Source organism: Quercus lobata, chromosome 4 (assembly GCF_001633185.2).
Source record: "Quercus lobata isolate SW786 chromosome 4, ValleyOak3.0 Primary Assembly, whole genome shotgun sequence".
NCBI classification, from domain to species: Eukaryota; Viridiplantae; Streptophyta; class Magnoliopsida; order Fagales; family Fagaceae; genus Quercus; species Quercus lobata.
In genome coordinates, this window is record NC_044907.1 from 90,941,777 (window position 1) to 90,956,042 (window position 14,266).

General features: G+C 35.4%; 1 protein-coding gene across 1 annotated transcript; it reads left to right on the forward strand.

Moving 5' to 3' along the window:
- Positions 1 to 7,900: 7,900 nt before the first annotated feature.
- On the forward strand, positions 7,901 to 10,587 carry LOC115986144 (ankyrin repeat-containing protein BDA1-like). The gene is made up of 3 exons (XM_031108999.1): positions 7,901 to 8,516; positions 9,725 to 10,402; positions 10,465 to 10,587. The coding sequence occupies exons 1-3, from the start codon at positions 7,920 to 7,922 to the stop codon at positions 10,585 to 10,587; spliced, it is 1,398 nt and encodes a 465-aa protein (XP_030964859.1). The 5' UTR covers positions 7,901 to 7,919.
- Positions 10,588 to 14,266: the final 3,679 nt, after the last annotated feature.

Here is a 14,266-nt window from a genome sequence, read left to right on the forward strand (position 1 = left end):
TGGAAAAAATTCTTAGAGATATCGATAGCACTAGAATTATCACAATAACAACCATTGTGTCCTGTGATATCCTATAATCACCTAAAAGTTTTTTCATCCAATGGAGTTGTGAACAACAACTTCCAACAGCAATATATTCTACTTCTACAGTTGACAGAGAGACAGAATTTTGTTCTTTACTCATCCAAGCAACTAGATTGGCCCCTACATAAAAACACCCACCAATGGTGCTTTTTCTATCATTGGCATTGCCAGCCCAATCTGCATCTGAGTAACCAACAAGAGACATATTTGACTCTTTGCTATAGAACAATCCATAATCACAAGTTCCAATAACAAATTTTATTATTCTTTTAACAAAATTCAAATGTGAAACTTTAGGATTAGATTGAAACCTTGAGCATACACCAACACTGAAAGCAATATTTGGACGACTATCAATTAAATACAAAAGACAACCAATTATGCTTCTATATAATGTAACATCAACAGACTCACCTGAAGGATTATTGGTTAGCTTTGCATTTGCAACCATTGGTGTTCTAGCATGTGCAGTTTTTTCGAGTCCAAATCTCTTAAAAAGGTTTCTAGCATACTTTGCTTGGTTAATGTAAATTTCAAAATCCGTTTGCTTCCTCTACAATCCCAAGATATAAGTTAGTATACCAACCATACTCATTTCAAGCATCTTCTTCATTTCATTTGCAAAAGATTTAGCGAGAGAATCATTAGTAACACCAAAAACAATATCATCAACATAAATTTGAGCTACTACAACATTATTCTTATTCTTATCCTTTCGTATGAAGAGAGTAGTATCTGCAAATCCTCTTTTGAATCCATGCTCAGTGAGATAGGTAGTTAACCAATCATACCATGCCCTGGGAGCTTGTTTAAACCCGTAGAGTGCTCTCTTCAACTTGTAGACACCATCCGGTTTGTGAGGATCAACAAAACCTTTTGGTTGTTCAACATACACCTCTTCTTGTAATATCCCATTTAAGAATGAAATTTTAACATCCATTTAATACAAATTGAAATTCAAATGACTTGCTATTGCCAAGAGTATCATAATAGATTCTAGTCTTGCTACCAATGCAAAAGTCTTATTGAAGTCAATCCCTTCCATTTGTGTGTATTCTTGAGCAACAAGTCTTGATTTATTTCTAATAACAGTCCCATGTTCGTCTGACTTGTTCTTGAAAATCCACTTAGTTCCTATCACATTCACTCCATTTGGTTTAGGAACTAGCTCCCACACATCATTCCGAACAAATTGATGAAGTTCTTCATGCATAGAATTAATCCAATCGGCATCTTGAAGTGCTTCATCCACCTTCTTTGGTACAAATTGGGATAGATAGCATGAGTGAGTAACTACATTCAAGGCTTTTGACCTCAATCTCATGTTATCATTCAGACTACCCAAGTGGTAGGATGATTTAACTTCACTCTAGCAAACGGATCTTTGACTAGAGAAGTTGAGGTACTCTTTTGTTCATATGAAGAGCTAGGTTCACTTTGTTCTTGTTGAGTTTCACGAACAAGGGTAGATGGTTTAGAAACAGTATCAATTAGTAGTTGTAGTTCTTCATCACTATGTTTCTCAACATACCCTTCAGGTTGAGTATCTTCAACCTCCACAGTTTACTCTTGAATAGGAGGAGTGTCTTCTGAATGAGATTCTGGACATGGTTCATCATTGATCACCACATTTGTAGACTCCATGATTGTTTTAGTTCTCAGGTTATACACCCTATATGCTCTACTAGTGGAAGAGTAGCCTAGAAAATATCCCTTGTCACTTTTTGCATCAAACTTTTCTAGGTTTTCCCTATCACGCAGAATGTAATAGTCACTTCCAAATATCCTGAAATATTTTACAACAGGCTTCTTTCCTCTCCAAAGTTCATATGGAGTTTTCTTGGAATTGGGTCTAAAATACACTCGGTTGAGTGTATGACATGCAGTGTTAACTGCTTCTCTCCCCAGAAAGACTTGGGCATCTTCTTGTTATTTAACATGACACGAGCCATTTCTTGAATAACCCTATTATTCCATTCCACTATTCCATTCTGTTGTGGTGTCTTAGGTGAAGAGAACTCTTGATGTGTCTCTCGATCATTGCAGAAAGTAGCCAGTTTTGTGTTCTCAAATTCTCTCCCATGATCAGTGGCGGTGCCACTAAAAAAAAAAAAAATTTATATATAATCATTTAAATTATTTTATTTGTTTACCCTTTAAAAAAAAAAAATAGGAACACCCTCAAACAAAATTAGGAACACCCTCAAAATAAAAAAGAAAAAAAGTTATTTGTTCTACTTTCAAGCAAAAAAAAAAAAAAAAAATCCAAAAAAAATTTTGAACTAATTCTAAAAAAAAAAAATTGTAACAGAGCAAGCCTACCTAAGGAAAAAAAGCCCAATATGTGTCCGCCGATTCATCAAATGGTAAAGCAAAAACTAAAATCAGAAACCTAACCTAAAGAAAAAAAAAAACCTCATCAAAGACAACAACCAACGGACCAAGCACATCGGCACAACGGCGCCTCCGCCTCAAACTCGAGCAACAAATCACATCGGTCATCACATCAAGCCTCAAACTTGAGCTCCAAAGTACATCGGGCATCGAAGATCGGCCACACTTGGCCTCAATTCCTTCCTTGCCTCGACGTGATACCCGATGGTGCCGCCCCTCAGGTCTCCGTGCTCCCTCAAGGTATTTCATCTTTACACTTTACTTCTCTCTCTTTTTCTCTCTTACATCTTTGGGTTAATGGGTTTGCTGTGGTCTAAGACTCTTTGTCTCTCTCTCTATTTATCTAAGGACTAAAATGAGACTCCCTCTCTCTCTCTCTCTCTCTCTCTCTCTCTCTCTCTCTTTGAAGTTTGAACTATAATTGGCTTAGCTTTACTTTATAACTTTATTTTCCCTTGTTTTGACTTTATCCGTTGGTGTTGGTGAGTTACTGAGTTTGTCTTTTAGTGTATTGTGAATTTATCTGATTGGCTGTTGTGATTGGGGGCCATAGGGCTTGTCTGTTGAGTGGGGGGTAAATGGGGGCCATGGGGTCAAGGTGGGATATTTGAATTGGGGGAAGTAAAGGCATGCAGAGGCAATTAGCCTAACTTACTAATAAAAGACAAAATTAAATTATGTTAGGATTTAGGCAGTAGGTTGAGGGTGTGTGCTAATAGTTAGTAAAAAAATAATAATGAAACAACTAAACAATAATAATTAATATTTTAATTAGCCAATACATTATAAAAGACAAATAAATTAAATTATGTTAGGCTAAATAACAACTAATAATTTTATAATTAATGAAACAACAATATAACAAATTATAGTTTATAAAAGACAAACAAATTAATAAACCAACTAAACAACAATAATTAATAATTTTATTAATATTTCAAATGAACTTATAGTTTATAGTTTATTGTTTTGCTAGAATTATGGACAAATATTTGATAAGAAAACCACGTACCCAAGATTCATCTTCATCTTCATCTTCTAAGAGAGTTTTCTAACATGATGGAGCTTTTATTTCTTAGCCTTAGTTAGAGTTATAGGACCAAATTCAGGACCAGGTTGGTATTATAAACATTACTCAAATTCTTTGTCTTGCTAAGGAATGCTAGACATGATAGGGGACTGCAAATTTGTTATAGTGTAGTTTGCAATGTATTTCATTTCAGCAATTAGGATTCAAGTAAATTTTAGGATGTGAGTTAAGAGAGATTTTTTTTTTTGGGGGGTGGGGGGCGTAATTCTTTGTGTTCAGAAAAATAAATAAATAAAATAAAATTATAAGCACGCGCAACGCACTTACGTAGAGGTTAGTCTTTGATATATGTGCTTGAATTTGATTATTGAGTGTATGGACCCATCATAACTTCACAAGCTTTTGGACAAAGTGCCTATGTGAAAATTTCTAGGATAAGCTTGAATGTTAGGCCCAACCCCAACCCCACTACTGTCAATGCCGAAACCTGGTGCATAACACTTACACTTTACTAACCCAGGATAAGCTTGAATGTTAGGCCCAACCCCACTATTGTCAATGCCGAAACCTGGTGCTTAACACTTACACTTTACTAACCCAGGATAAGCTTGAATGTTAGGCCCAACCCCACTATTGTCAATGCCGAAACCTGGTGCTTAACACTTATACTTTGCCAACCCAGGATAAGCCTGAATGTTAGGCCCAACCCCACTACTGTCAATGCCAAAACCTGGTGCTTAACACTTATACTTTGCCAACCCAGGATAAGCCTGAATGTTAGGCCCAACCCCACTACTGTCAATGCCAAAACCTGGGGCCAAAATGGCCCATTAGCATTAATTTTTGAAATATTTAGTAACAGAGCACTGTTTCGGAAATAATTAGGGAAATACCACTTTTTCGGGCCATATAGCGACGTTTTCCTGCAAAAATTTTTTATAAGTCCCATAACAGGTTCAAGGGGCCCTATAGTGGCGTTTTTAAGCCCTATAGTGACGTTTTTGGGCCCTATAGCGGCGTTTTCCTGCAAAAATTTTTTATAAGTCCCATAACAGGTTCAAGGGGGCCTATAGTGGCGTTTTTAAGCCCTATAGTGACGTTTTTGGGCCCTATAGCGGCGTTTTCCTGCAAAATTTTTTTATAAGTCCCCATAACAGGTTCAAGGGGCCCTATAGTGGCGTTTTTTAAGCCCTATAGTGACGTTTTCGGGCCCTATAGCGGCGTTTTCGGAAAAAGTGGTACTTCCCTAATTATTTCCGAAACAGTGCTCTGTTGCTAAATATTTCAAAAATTAATGCTAATGGGCCATTTTGGCCCAAAACCTGGTGCTTAACACTTATACTTTACCAACCCACAACTTGTCTTACAACTCTTACCAGGAAACATCCAAAATTTCATTACAGTTAACTCTGTTTTTGTCTGGTATTCGTTTGGTGCCATTTAGCAAAAGTTGTCTCTACGTACAACGCGTCGGCGTCAGCAATAGTGTGTAGAGTCAAATTGTATAGACTTTACCCTTTTTCTTTTGTATTGGCTATCAACCTATTGCAAATCTCTTCTCTTGTAACAACCGTAAGATATACCCAATAGTGACGTTATCTATTTTCATGTTTACGATGATAAACAATGAAATTATGCAATCTCGGCCCCTTACAAAATTCTATAAACCAAGAGAAACGTAATTGGGAGAATTGAAATATTAATTTAATGCTCTTATGAAATAGATATTATCAGTGCATAGTGCATCTATTTGATCATTTGATATAGTTTATTTTATGTGTTTTATTATATTTAAATAATAAAATAAATAAAAGACATTTATATCTAAAGAAAATTAAAAGGTAAAAGTGTAAAACAGTAAAACTATACATTAACAATAAAATAAAATAAATAAATAGGACAAATTAACCAAACAATCTCAAAATCTTCTAAATATAATTTCTTTTGTAGGTGAGATTTTGAACCTAATGCCTTTTTCGAATTTCACTTCAGATATTATATTACAGTAACCTTTTCAAACAAAAGTTCTAGGAAAGTTAAGATTCGTTTGGTAGAGGAGTTTGAATAGTTTTGTTTATAATTTTTTGAAATATGTATGGGTGAAAAAGTGTGTGGAAATACGTATAATATTATTTAAAAACTAAAAATTGGTGTTTGAAATGCCCTACCAAACGGGTCCTTAATACTCATCATATTTCGAATTCGCCAACCAAATTATACTTCAAGGAAAACGTGTGTGGTTTGGCCTTTAATTTCACGTGTCAGTGTCTCTCTAATATGCAACAAGGTTATTAAACCCGGACCGGACCGTACGGTCCGACCGGAAAACCCGGGAACCGTTCAGATTCACAATCCATTTAAGGTAAGGAACCGTTCCATGCGAAAAAAGCATGGAACCGTCCGGACCGCAGTCCGACCGTCCGGGTCTGTGAACCGTGACCGGTTCACACAGTTCGGACGGTTCCCTAATTTCAGCCTTTTTTTTTTTTTCCCCTATACGGCGTCGTTCCACCTTTTTTTTTAACCCTCTCTCAAAAATCACTCTTAGCCTCACTCTAAAACCCTCTCTCAATCACTCTCAATCCTCACTCGTCTCTGCCTCTCTCAAAAATCACTCTCAATCCTCACTCTCTCAAGTCTCAATCACTCTCTCGTCTCTGCCTCTCCCTCGTCACCGTCGCACTGTCGCAGCTCAGCCCAGATTTCTTCCTCAATCCTCACTCTCTCAATCACTCTCTCCCTCGTCACCGTCGCACTGTTGCAGCTCAGCCCAGATCTCTTCCTCACTCTCTCAAAGTCTCAATCACTCTCTCGTCTTTACCTCTCTCCCTCGTTGCCGTCGCAGCTCAACCCAGATCGCAGCTCACTCTCTCACGCTCATCTCTGCCTCTCTCCCTCGTCCCCGTCGCAGCTCACTCTGTGCCTCGTCGCCGTCGCCGTCGTTGGTACTTTAATTTGTTTTTTCTTTGTTAATATTTGCAAGTTGATTGTGGATGATGATATAGATTTGAAGTGTTGGTGTGTAAATTGATTTGGGTCAATTGAAAATTGATTGTGGATGATGATATAGATCTGAAGTGTTGGTGTATGTGAAGACAAGGCTTGTGATATTATTGTAATTGTGAAAATTGATTTGGGTCAATTGGTGTTTCTGTCTGCCAAAATTACTTTGTTGTGTCTGCAACTTCTTGCTGCATGTTTTTTATTTTTTTTTTTTGTATTTTTTATTGCTGTTGGTTTCAATAATATTTACATTATTCTCAAATCATTTGCCCCATTACTAAAAGCAATCTCAACATAATTGAAATCCCAGAATTAACATAGCATCTGAATATGCTAGATTTCAAATTTACTTAACTACAGCTATCAGACCACATATTAATAAAAAAATAAAAAGAGAAGAAGAAAAATGACCCTCAAGAATAGAACAGGTGGACCATGGACCTGTTTCAAAATGAGTTAAGTGATAGAACAGGCAGACGCCTTATAGTATCTTAACTAGCTTTTTCTTATGATGGTGTCCTGAAAACAATTGGCCCTAATGTCTCACATACTTGACAAGCACAATGAAGAAGAAATGACTAATCAAAATGTGAAACAAAAGTAAGCTAATAGCTAGTCAAAGTGAGAAGAAGCAAAAACAGTGTGAAACAAAAGTAAGCTAATAGCTAGTCAAAGTGAGAAGAAGCAAAAACAGTAATAAAAGTACCAATGACTTGCAGAAACCCCGTGCTTTCCCAGATAAGAAGACATTATTCTCAGAAACCCTATGCTTTCCCAGCAATACAAGTTAATTATTTAGTTTTATTATTTTTTTTTTTTTGGGGTCTGTTGCATAATGAGTAGGTTCTGTGGAAAGTTGAAAAGGAAAAGTGAATGTGGGATTAGGATGTTTTAGGGATCAGTTTTTGTATTATGGTTCAATTAACTTGTGGAAAGGATGTTACATTTGAAAAGTTTATTTGTCTAGTGACTTGTTTCTTTCATGCATTTTTTATGGGAAGGAGTTTTTTTTGTCTAGTGTGTAACAATGTGTAATTGTGTACTATATTTTTGTAAGTTTTATGTATTTTTTAGAAATAAGCTTTTCTAAATGAATTAGACTATTTTAGTTAATTTTTCTATTTTTTTATTAATTTAATGTTTTTATATATATTTAAAATAATTATTAAATTAATTATGACGTCATCACGGTTCGACCTCGGTCCAATCTCAAAACCCTTGAACCTCTCCCTTTTACGGTTCAATGAACGGTCCGGGTCTGAAAACCTTGATATGCAATTGACCATGAAATTGCATCGTCCAACGACTCCAGTACATAAGAATATCCCTGTTAGGACTAGTTACATTTATTTATATCATAATTCTACTCTAGGTAGACTATATAGTCACAAAATATTTGGAGAGGAAAATGGAAATAAAGATGGAAGATGATAATATAACAGAACTCCATGAAGCATCAGAAAAAGGGTGTATGGTCACGTTGCACAGATTGATCCAGAAAGATCCACACATCCTTCATAAAATTTCATTGACCCCTTTCAATGAAACTCCATTACACATATCAGCTTTGCTTGGCCACGTTGATTTTACTAGAGCTCTTCTAGCTCTAAAACCTCAATTGGCTATGGATTTGGACTTCCATAAACGTTGTCCACTTCACTTGGCTTCTGCTAATGGTCATGTAGAAATCGTCCATGCACTGTTACGTGCAAATGAAGATGCATGTCTGGTTTGTGATCAAGATGGAAGAACTCCTCTTCACTATGCGGCCATGAGAGGAAAAGTTGAGATTGTGAAGGCATTGATCTTTGCAAAGCATGATTTAACTCGAGTTGTATTTGATGGGGGAGAGACTGTTTTGCACTTATGTGTTAAGTATAACCAATTGGAGACTCTGAAACTATTGGAGGAAACCGTGAAAGATGACGGGGAATTTCTTAATTCCAAAGACCATGACGGTGGCAACACTATCTTGCATATAGCGGTGATGCTAAAGCAAATTGAGGTTTGTCTTTATTTCTTTTATATATAAGCCTTAATGTTAGGTTCTAAGACTTTAGAAACTAAATGTATTAGAACTTTAATTTGTATTATGTTGGCAAACCATAATCAAAACCTAGAATTTAGGTTTAGGATTGCTCAAAGTGTATGTATTTGTAAAATTGGAATCGAGTGATTGTAGAATTTATTAGACAAAATCTGCAAAGCTCGATCGATCGAAAATTAGGCTCGATCGATCGAACCACGTGCAGATTTATTTTTCTACAGCAATTTTAATTCAGCCCAAGCCCGTTTGACGTGTAGAGTTTTGTATTTTACTTCAAGTATAAAATGAAAAACTCTAACTACATTTTAGAAGTATGTAGAGTGTTGTGTGTTGAATCTTTTGTGAGATTTAGAGGTGTTTACCTTCATGCACACATTGAACTATCAAGATCAAGATTTACATCAAGAACTTGCTAGTTGCTTCAATTGTTGCTTAAAGAACTTAAAGAAGATCTGAAACCTTTGAATAGGGTCTCAAAGCCACAAGTAGGAGAACTTGTAGTTGCAGTAGATTAAGGAAAGAAGTAGTCTATGGACTCGGAGCTGTCACGTGGTCGTGATAGTAAGTTTTCTTCTCGATGTAGCAATAGAAAATTAGAAGTCTAAGTCTTATTGTACAAACTTCAATTATTTCATAGTGAATCTATTTTTTACCTTAAGGATAGTTAGATTAAATCTTCCTTAGGTTGTTTACCGATTAGGTTTTCTTTGGTTATCATATCGTTGTGTTCTTTATATTTTCGCATTATTTACATGATATGATTTAAATTTGTTAACCTAAAATTGAATAATTTACCTAAGTTATTACTTGGCTAAATAACTAGATTAAATAACTTGTATTAAGAGGTCTAAAAACGTACACTTAAGGCCCAAACCCACCCAAAGGGAGTGTTGTCTCTTTACAACTAGGTAACTTAGGCACTAATAATCTTAGACAACATTTTATGTGTGTCTATATATATATATATATATGTTGATTATCTCCTAATATTTACATTTTTATTAAGCACATATGAGTGTTTGTGAATTGTGAGTTTATATGCTATTGGGATTTTTTTTTTTTTTTTTTTTTTTTTTTTTATATGTAGCGTTTTTGCTAGCTTGTGTTTCTTATAGGAAAAAAAAAAAAAAACATGCTTAAAACTGTAATGTTACAATTTCTTGCAGATCGTAAAATTCTTGCTTTCGGTTTCCAAAGTGAAAGAAGAAGCAAATGCTCTAAATTGGATGGGTTTTACAGCTTTAGATGTCTTAGAGCGTAGTCCAAAAGATTTCAAACGATTCACCCTTCAAAACATTTTAATGGATGCTGGTGTTGAAAGAGCAAATAACCAAAATAATCTTCCCCCACCATCAGCAAACATGATTGGTCACCATGAATCAGGGAAACCAACACAATTAAGCAAGCAAAGGTCCTTGAAACATAAGAGTAATTGGATACAAGAGCTGCGTGGTGCATTAATGGTGGTGGCCACTGTGATTGCAACGATGACTTACCAACCTGCGCTCAGTCCCCCCAATGGAGTTTGGCTAACTCAGGCATGCCGCAATACAACATGTGACGCTAGAACTTGGGTGTTAGACTTCCATGTCAATTATCAACACTTGTTCCTTTCTTTCTTAGTAAGCAACTCCATTACCTTTACTGCATCTCTCAGTGTCATCTTTTTGCTTATTAGTGGATTTCCTCTTAAGAATATATTTTTTATGGTCATCTTGACACTTGCCATGTGTACCACTCTCATATCCTTGGGCATTACCTATGTACTGGCATTCATCTTGATGATCCCAGAAAAGGTTAGACAAGAACTTAGGCAATTGACGCTCTTACCAATTATTGCTTTGGTTTCTTTGATTCTTCTTGTGCTTTTGATTTACATAATTCTCTTTATCATTTCGCTGTTAAGAATGATCTTCAAGTTCATCCTGAGATGTGCAAAGGCGTTAATTTGTTGAACGAACCAGAATGGATGGAATCGTCTCTAAGATGGGAGACTGCGGTTGCTATTAGTAAGTGGATGAAATTGTAATTTTCTTTCAAATTGACTTAGCAGGCTATGAGGTCTTCAATTAACGATTATTCCAGATTTCTGTAATATATACTGGCTACTATCTAAATTCAAAATATCCTCTCTTTTTTTGCCTGATTCCAACCTTTGTGCTTCAAGTATTTCGTAGCATTTTATGAGTTTATGTGATTAAGTTGAGATATTAATTTGTCAAAAATATTTCTCTCTTTCTATAAAGACTAGAAATGATGCTTGAAATGAGGTGTGAAAAGGGATTTGGCACATATTCTTGGCATTCCTGTCTATATGTTGCACAGATGCGGACATGAGCATGAGTACGACACAGGTACAGGTACATGGGTTAGTCAATTTTTAAAAAATAAGAGTACAACACGGCGTGGGTACGGCAATTAATTAATATTTATATTTAGGTATTTTTTAATATTTTTAGACATAAAATATGTTTATGTCTAGAATTTAAATTAAGTAAAAATAAAAAATAAGTAAACTAACATTCAAAGTAGTACAATTACACCCATAAAATGTTTAAAGTACAAACCAAAAGTTTAAATAGACTACATTGGACATCAAACTAAAAATATAAAAGAAAACCAAGCTTTAAACTTTCAAGATGATCACAAAACAACAACATCATCGTCATCACCATAGTCATCATTCTCAACAAGACTTATCTTCATCTCTGGCTCGTCTAGTGTGAGATTTGCACTCTCAAGCAACCTAGGTCCTCCAAATGGCTCATCCCAAGTATCTCCACCAATGTCTCACTTCTAAGATTTTCCTTTAGTGTACTCCTCCCTCCTCCTTGAAAGAAGTCAAAGATTAGAATGAACACTAAATCTTCAGCACATTTGGAGCAATTCTATTCCTCCTTAACAATGGATGAAATCATATGTACTCCAATTCCTCTCAACGCATGATGATGAACAAGACTATCCAAGAAGCTTTAGAGCTATGGTATGAAGCATTGGTAACTTGGACCCATTGACAATCCACCAAAGTGATGGATCAAAGGTCAACCTTTCTTCCATGCTATCATCATCATAGCTCATAATTCCTAAAAACAAACCAAACTCCACATTCACCTTCTTCTATCATCAATATCAGGAAAAAAAATCTTTTGAGGCACTTGTTTCTATCCTCAAAAATTTTAAAATCCTTATGTGGAGCAACGCGGCCTTTGACTTCATCAATCCATTGATTGGTATAATACCTAGTTAAAAACAAATAAATAAGTACAACTAATGAGTTTATTTGTTTCAAAATGCATAAAAGGAAGAGAGAGAGAGAGAGAGAGAGAGATTAAAAAGATAGAAAACTTATTTAGGATTCAAGGAGTGAGCTAGGATATGAAGTGGTGTGTAATTTTTAGTCCACTGATCAATGAGTATCTGTGTACTACCTCATAAAATGGAGACTCCTCATATTCTTCCTTGCCTTCATGCCGATATATTGCTTTCTTCACAGTTTCTATCATTGAATCCTATATTTCGTACAACCTATGAAGAATAGGTTCATCCATGTCAGCCACTCAAAGCATCTCATAAATAGGTCTTGTGAATCTCAGAATATAGTCAATCTTGTCCCACTACAAATCATTCAAAACATAATCTCTCACAGTTTGAGCTTTTCCATAATCATCTTCTCTATATGACATCCATTGCTCACCAACAACCATCTCTTAAAGATATTTTTTTACTTGAAGCAATCTTTCAAGCATGATGATTATTGAAGAAAATCGTGTTTCAACAACAGCAAAGTAATTTCAAATGGTAGTGTTTATTAAATTTGCTAATCTCATGGAATGATTCGTGATGAAAACACAAATGAAAGATGCCTCATCAGTAACTTGCACAATCAATTTGCATTCATTATATGCAACCTCATTCTGCAAAGAGTTTTTAGGTACACATATATTCTTCAAGGCCAAATTGATGGTATGCACAACACAAGATGACCAAAATATATGAGGATATTCATCTTCAACAATAGATCCTACAAACTTCATAATAGATGCATTGACAGTTTTGATTCGGGCAACATTTTGATGCCCAACCTCAGGTATGACCTCTAGAAACAACTTAGAAATGAAGTTCGTCTTTGTACTCTTTGGTATTATCAATGGATTTTACAAAAAGTGGTCATTTCTCTGATGTAGATATAAAATTGATAAGTGGCATTTTTTGGACATCTGTGCACCCATCACTTACTATGCTTATAACTTTTTCTTTCCAAGTATCTTTAATTGTCTTCAACAACTTCTCAATATGTGCCCTCTCTTTTTGCAACAGAGTTGTTCTTAATTTATTGTAACCCGGAGAAATATAGCACAGTAAATTATTATTAGTTGCAAATTTAATCATCTCAATCTAGTACAAGTTCTTAGCAAAGTGAAAGGGTAAACCACCAAAATAAAATGTCCTAGCAATAAGAGAATCTAATTGCTCTCAACATTGATTGTTAAAAGCCTCTCTAAAAGAGAATTCCCAAACCCCTTTTTTCTGAAGGAAAAAAAAATGGTTAACTTTTATCAGTACTACTCTCCCTAGGAGTATGATTAGGACTACAAGCAAAATCAATGGGTAAAGATACTAGCTTAGGCTTCTTCGCCCTCTGCAAAGATTCCTCAAACACATCCTCTAATTGCTGCATTTCCATACGATACTCATCTACAACCTTAACACATGATTGTATTCCATAATTAGGTAGTTCTAACATGTGTGCCTTCACCCTTGAATAAGACCCCTTGAAAACTTTTTCACAATAGTTACATCTAAAAACAACATTCCCACTACCACCACTTGCTTTTTCTAACTTAGTAACATATTTCCATAGCGAACCAACTAAACCAAATGATTTGTCAGTACTCATTTTAGTGAATTTACTACAATATTTAACTTTAATAAATAAAAATTGTAGCATAAAAAACTGTAGTAGGACACACAAAATAAAAAATACTAAATACTAAACTTACTATATATAACCTCTAAGAACAAGCATGTAAACTACTAAACACAAAGCCAACGGGCTAAAGCAAAACAAAAAAAATAAAAAATAAAAAATAAAAAAAGAATGATGAGAGAGAGAGAGAGAGAGAGAGAGAGAGAAACGACAAAGGGAGAGAAGCTTTGGTGTCACCGAAGAAGCAGTGGTCGTCAACTTGCCGATCTCAGCACAGATGAAGGACAAAAGAGCTCGGCCAAGGAGTGAGAAGGGAGTGGGAGTGTGTGTGCTATGTAAGCTAACTGTCATGTCCATGCAACATAGTCTTGTCTGTATGACGTTTGAAGTCAAGTTCCTCATGAATATGGTTCTTTTACTCAGAAAGAGAAATGTTTGATTCTTATTGGAATCATTATGAAAAAAAAAAAATTTCTTGACCTCAAGGGCAGCACTACCTTATGTTCAAAGGTTGAATTGAACCTCCTACTTGAGATACCACTTGTCTACATTACACTTCCATCTTGTAATTGAATGTTACCTCATATTCTTTTATTACCACATATTAGCAACCAAAAAAAAAATGTGCACAAAAGTATTTTCTGATATATTTATTGTTAGAAATAGATACTTGCAGCAGAATATAAGTAATCGGTTTTTCGACATACCTCTCTTGGCCTAAACCGATGATCACATAGGAGCTTTGAGATTATTCTACGCTGTCTAGGGCCAGCCTCCATGT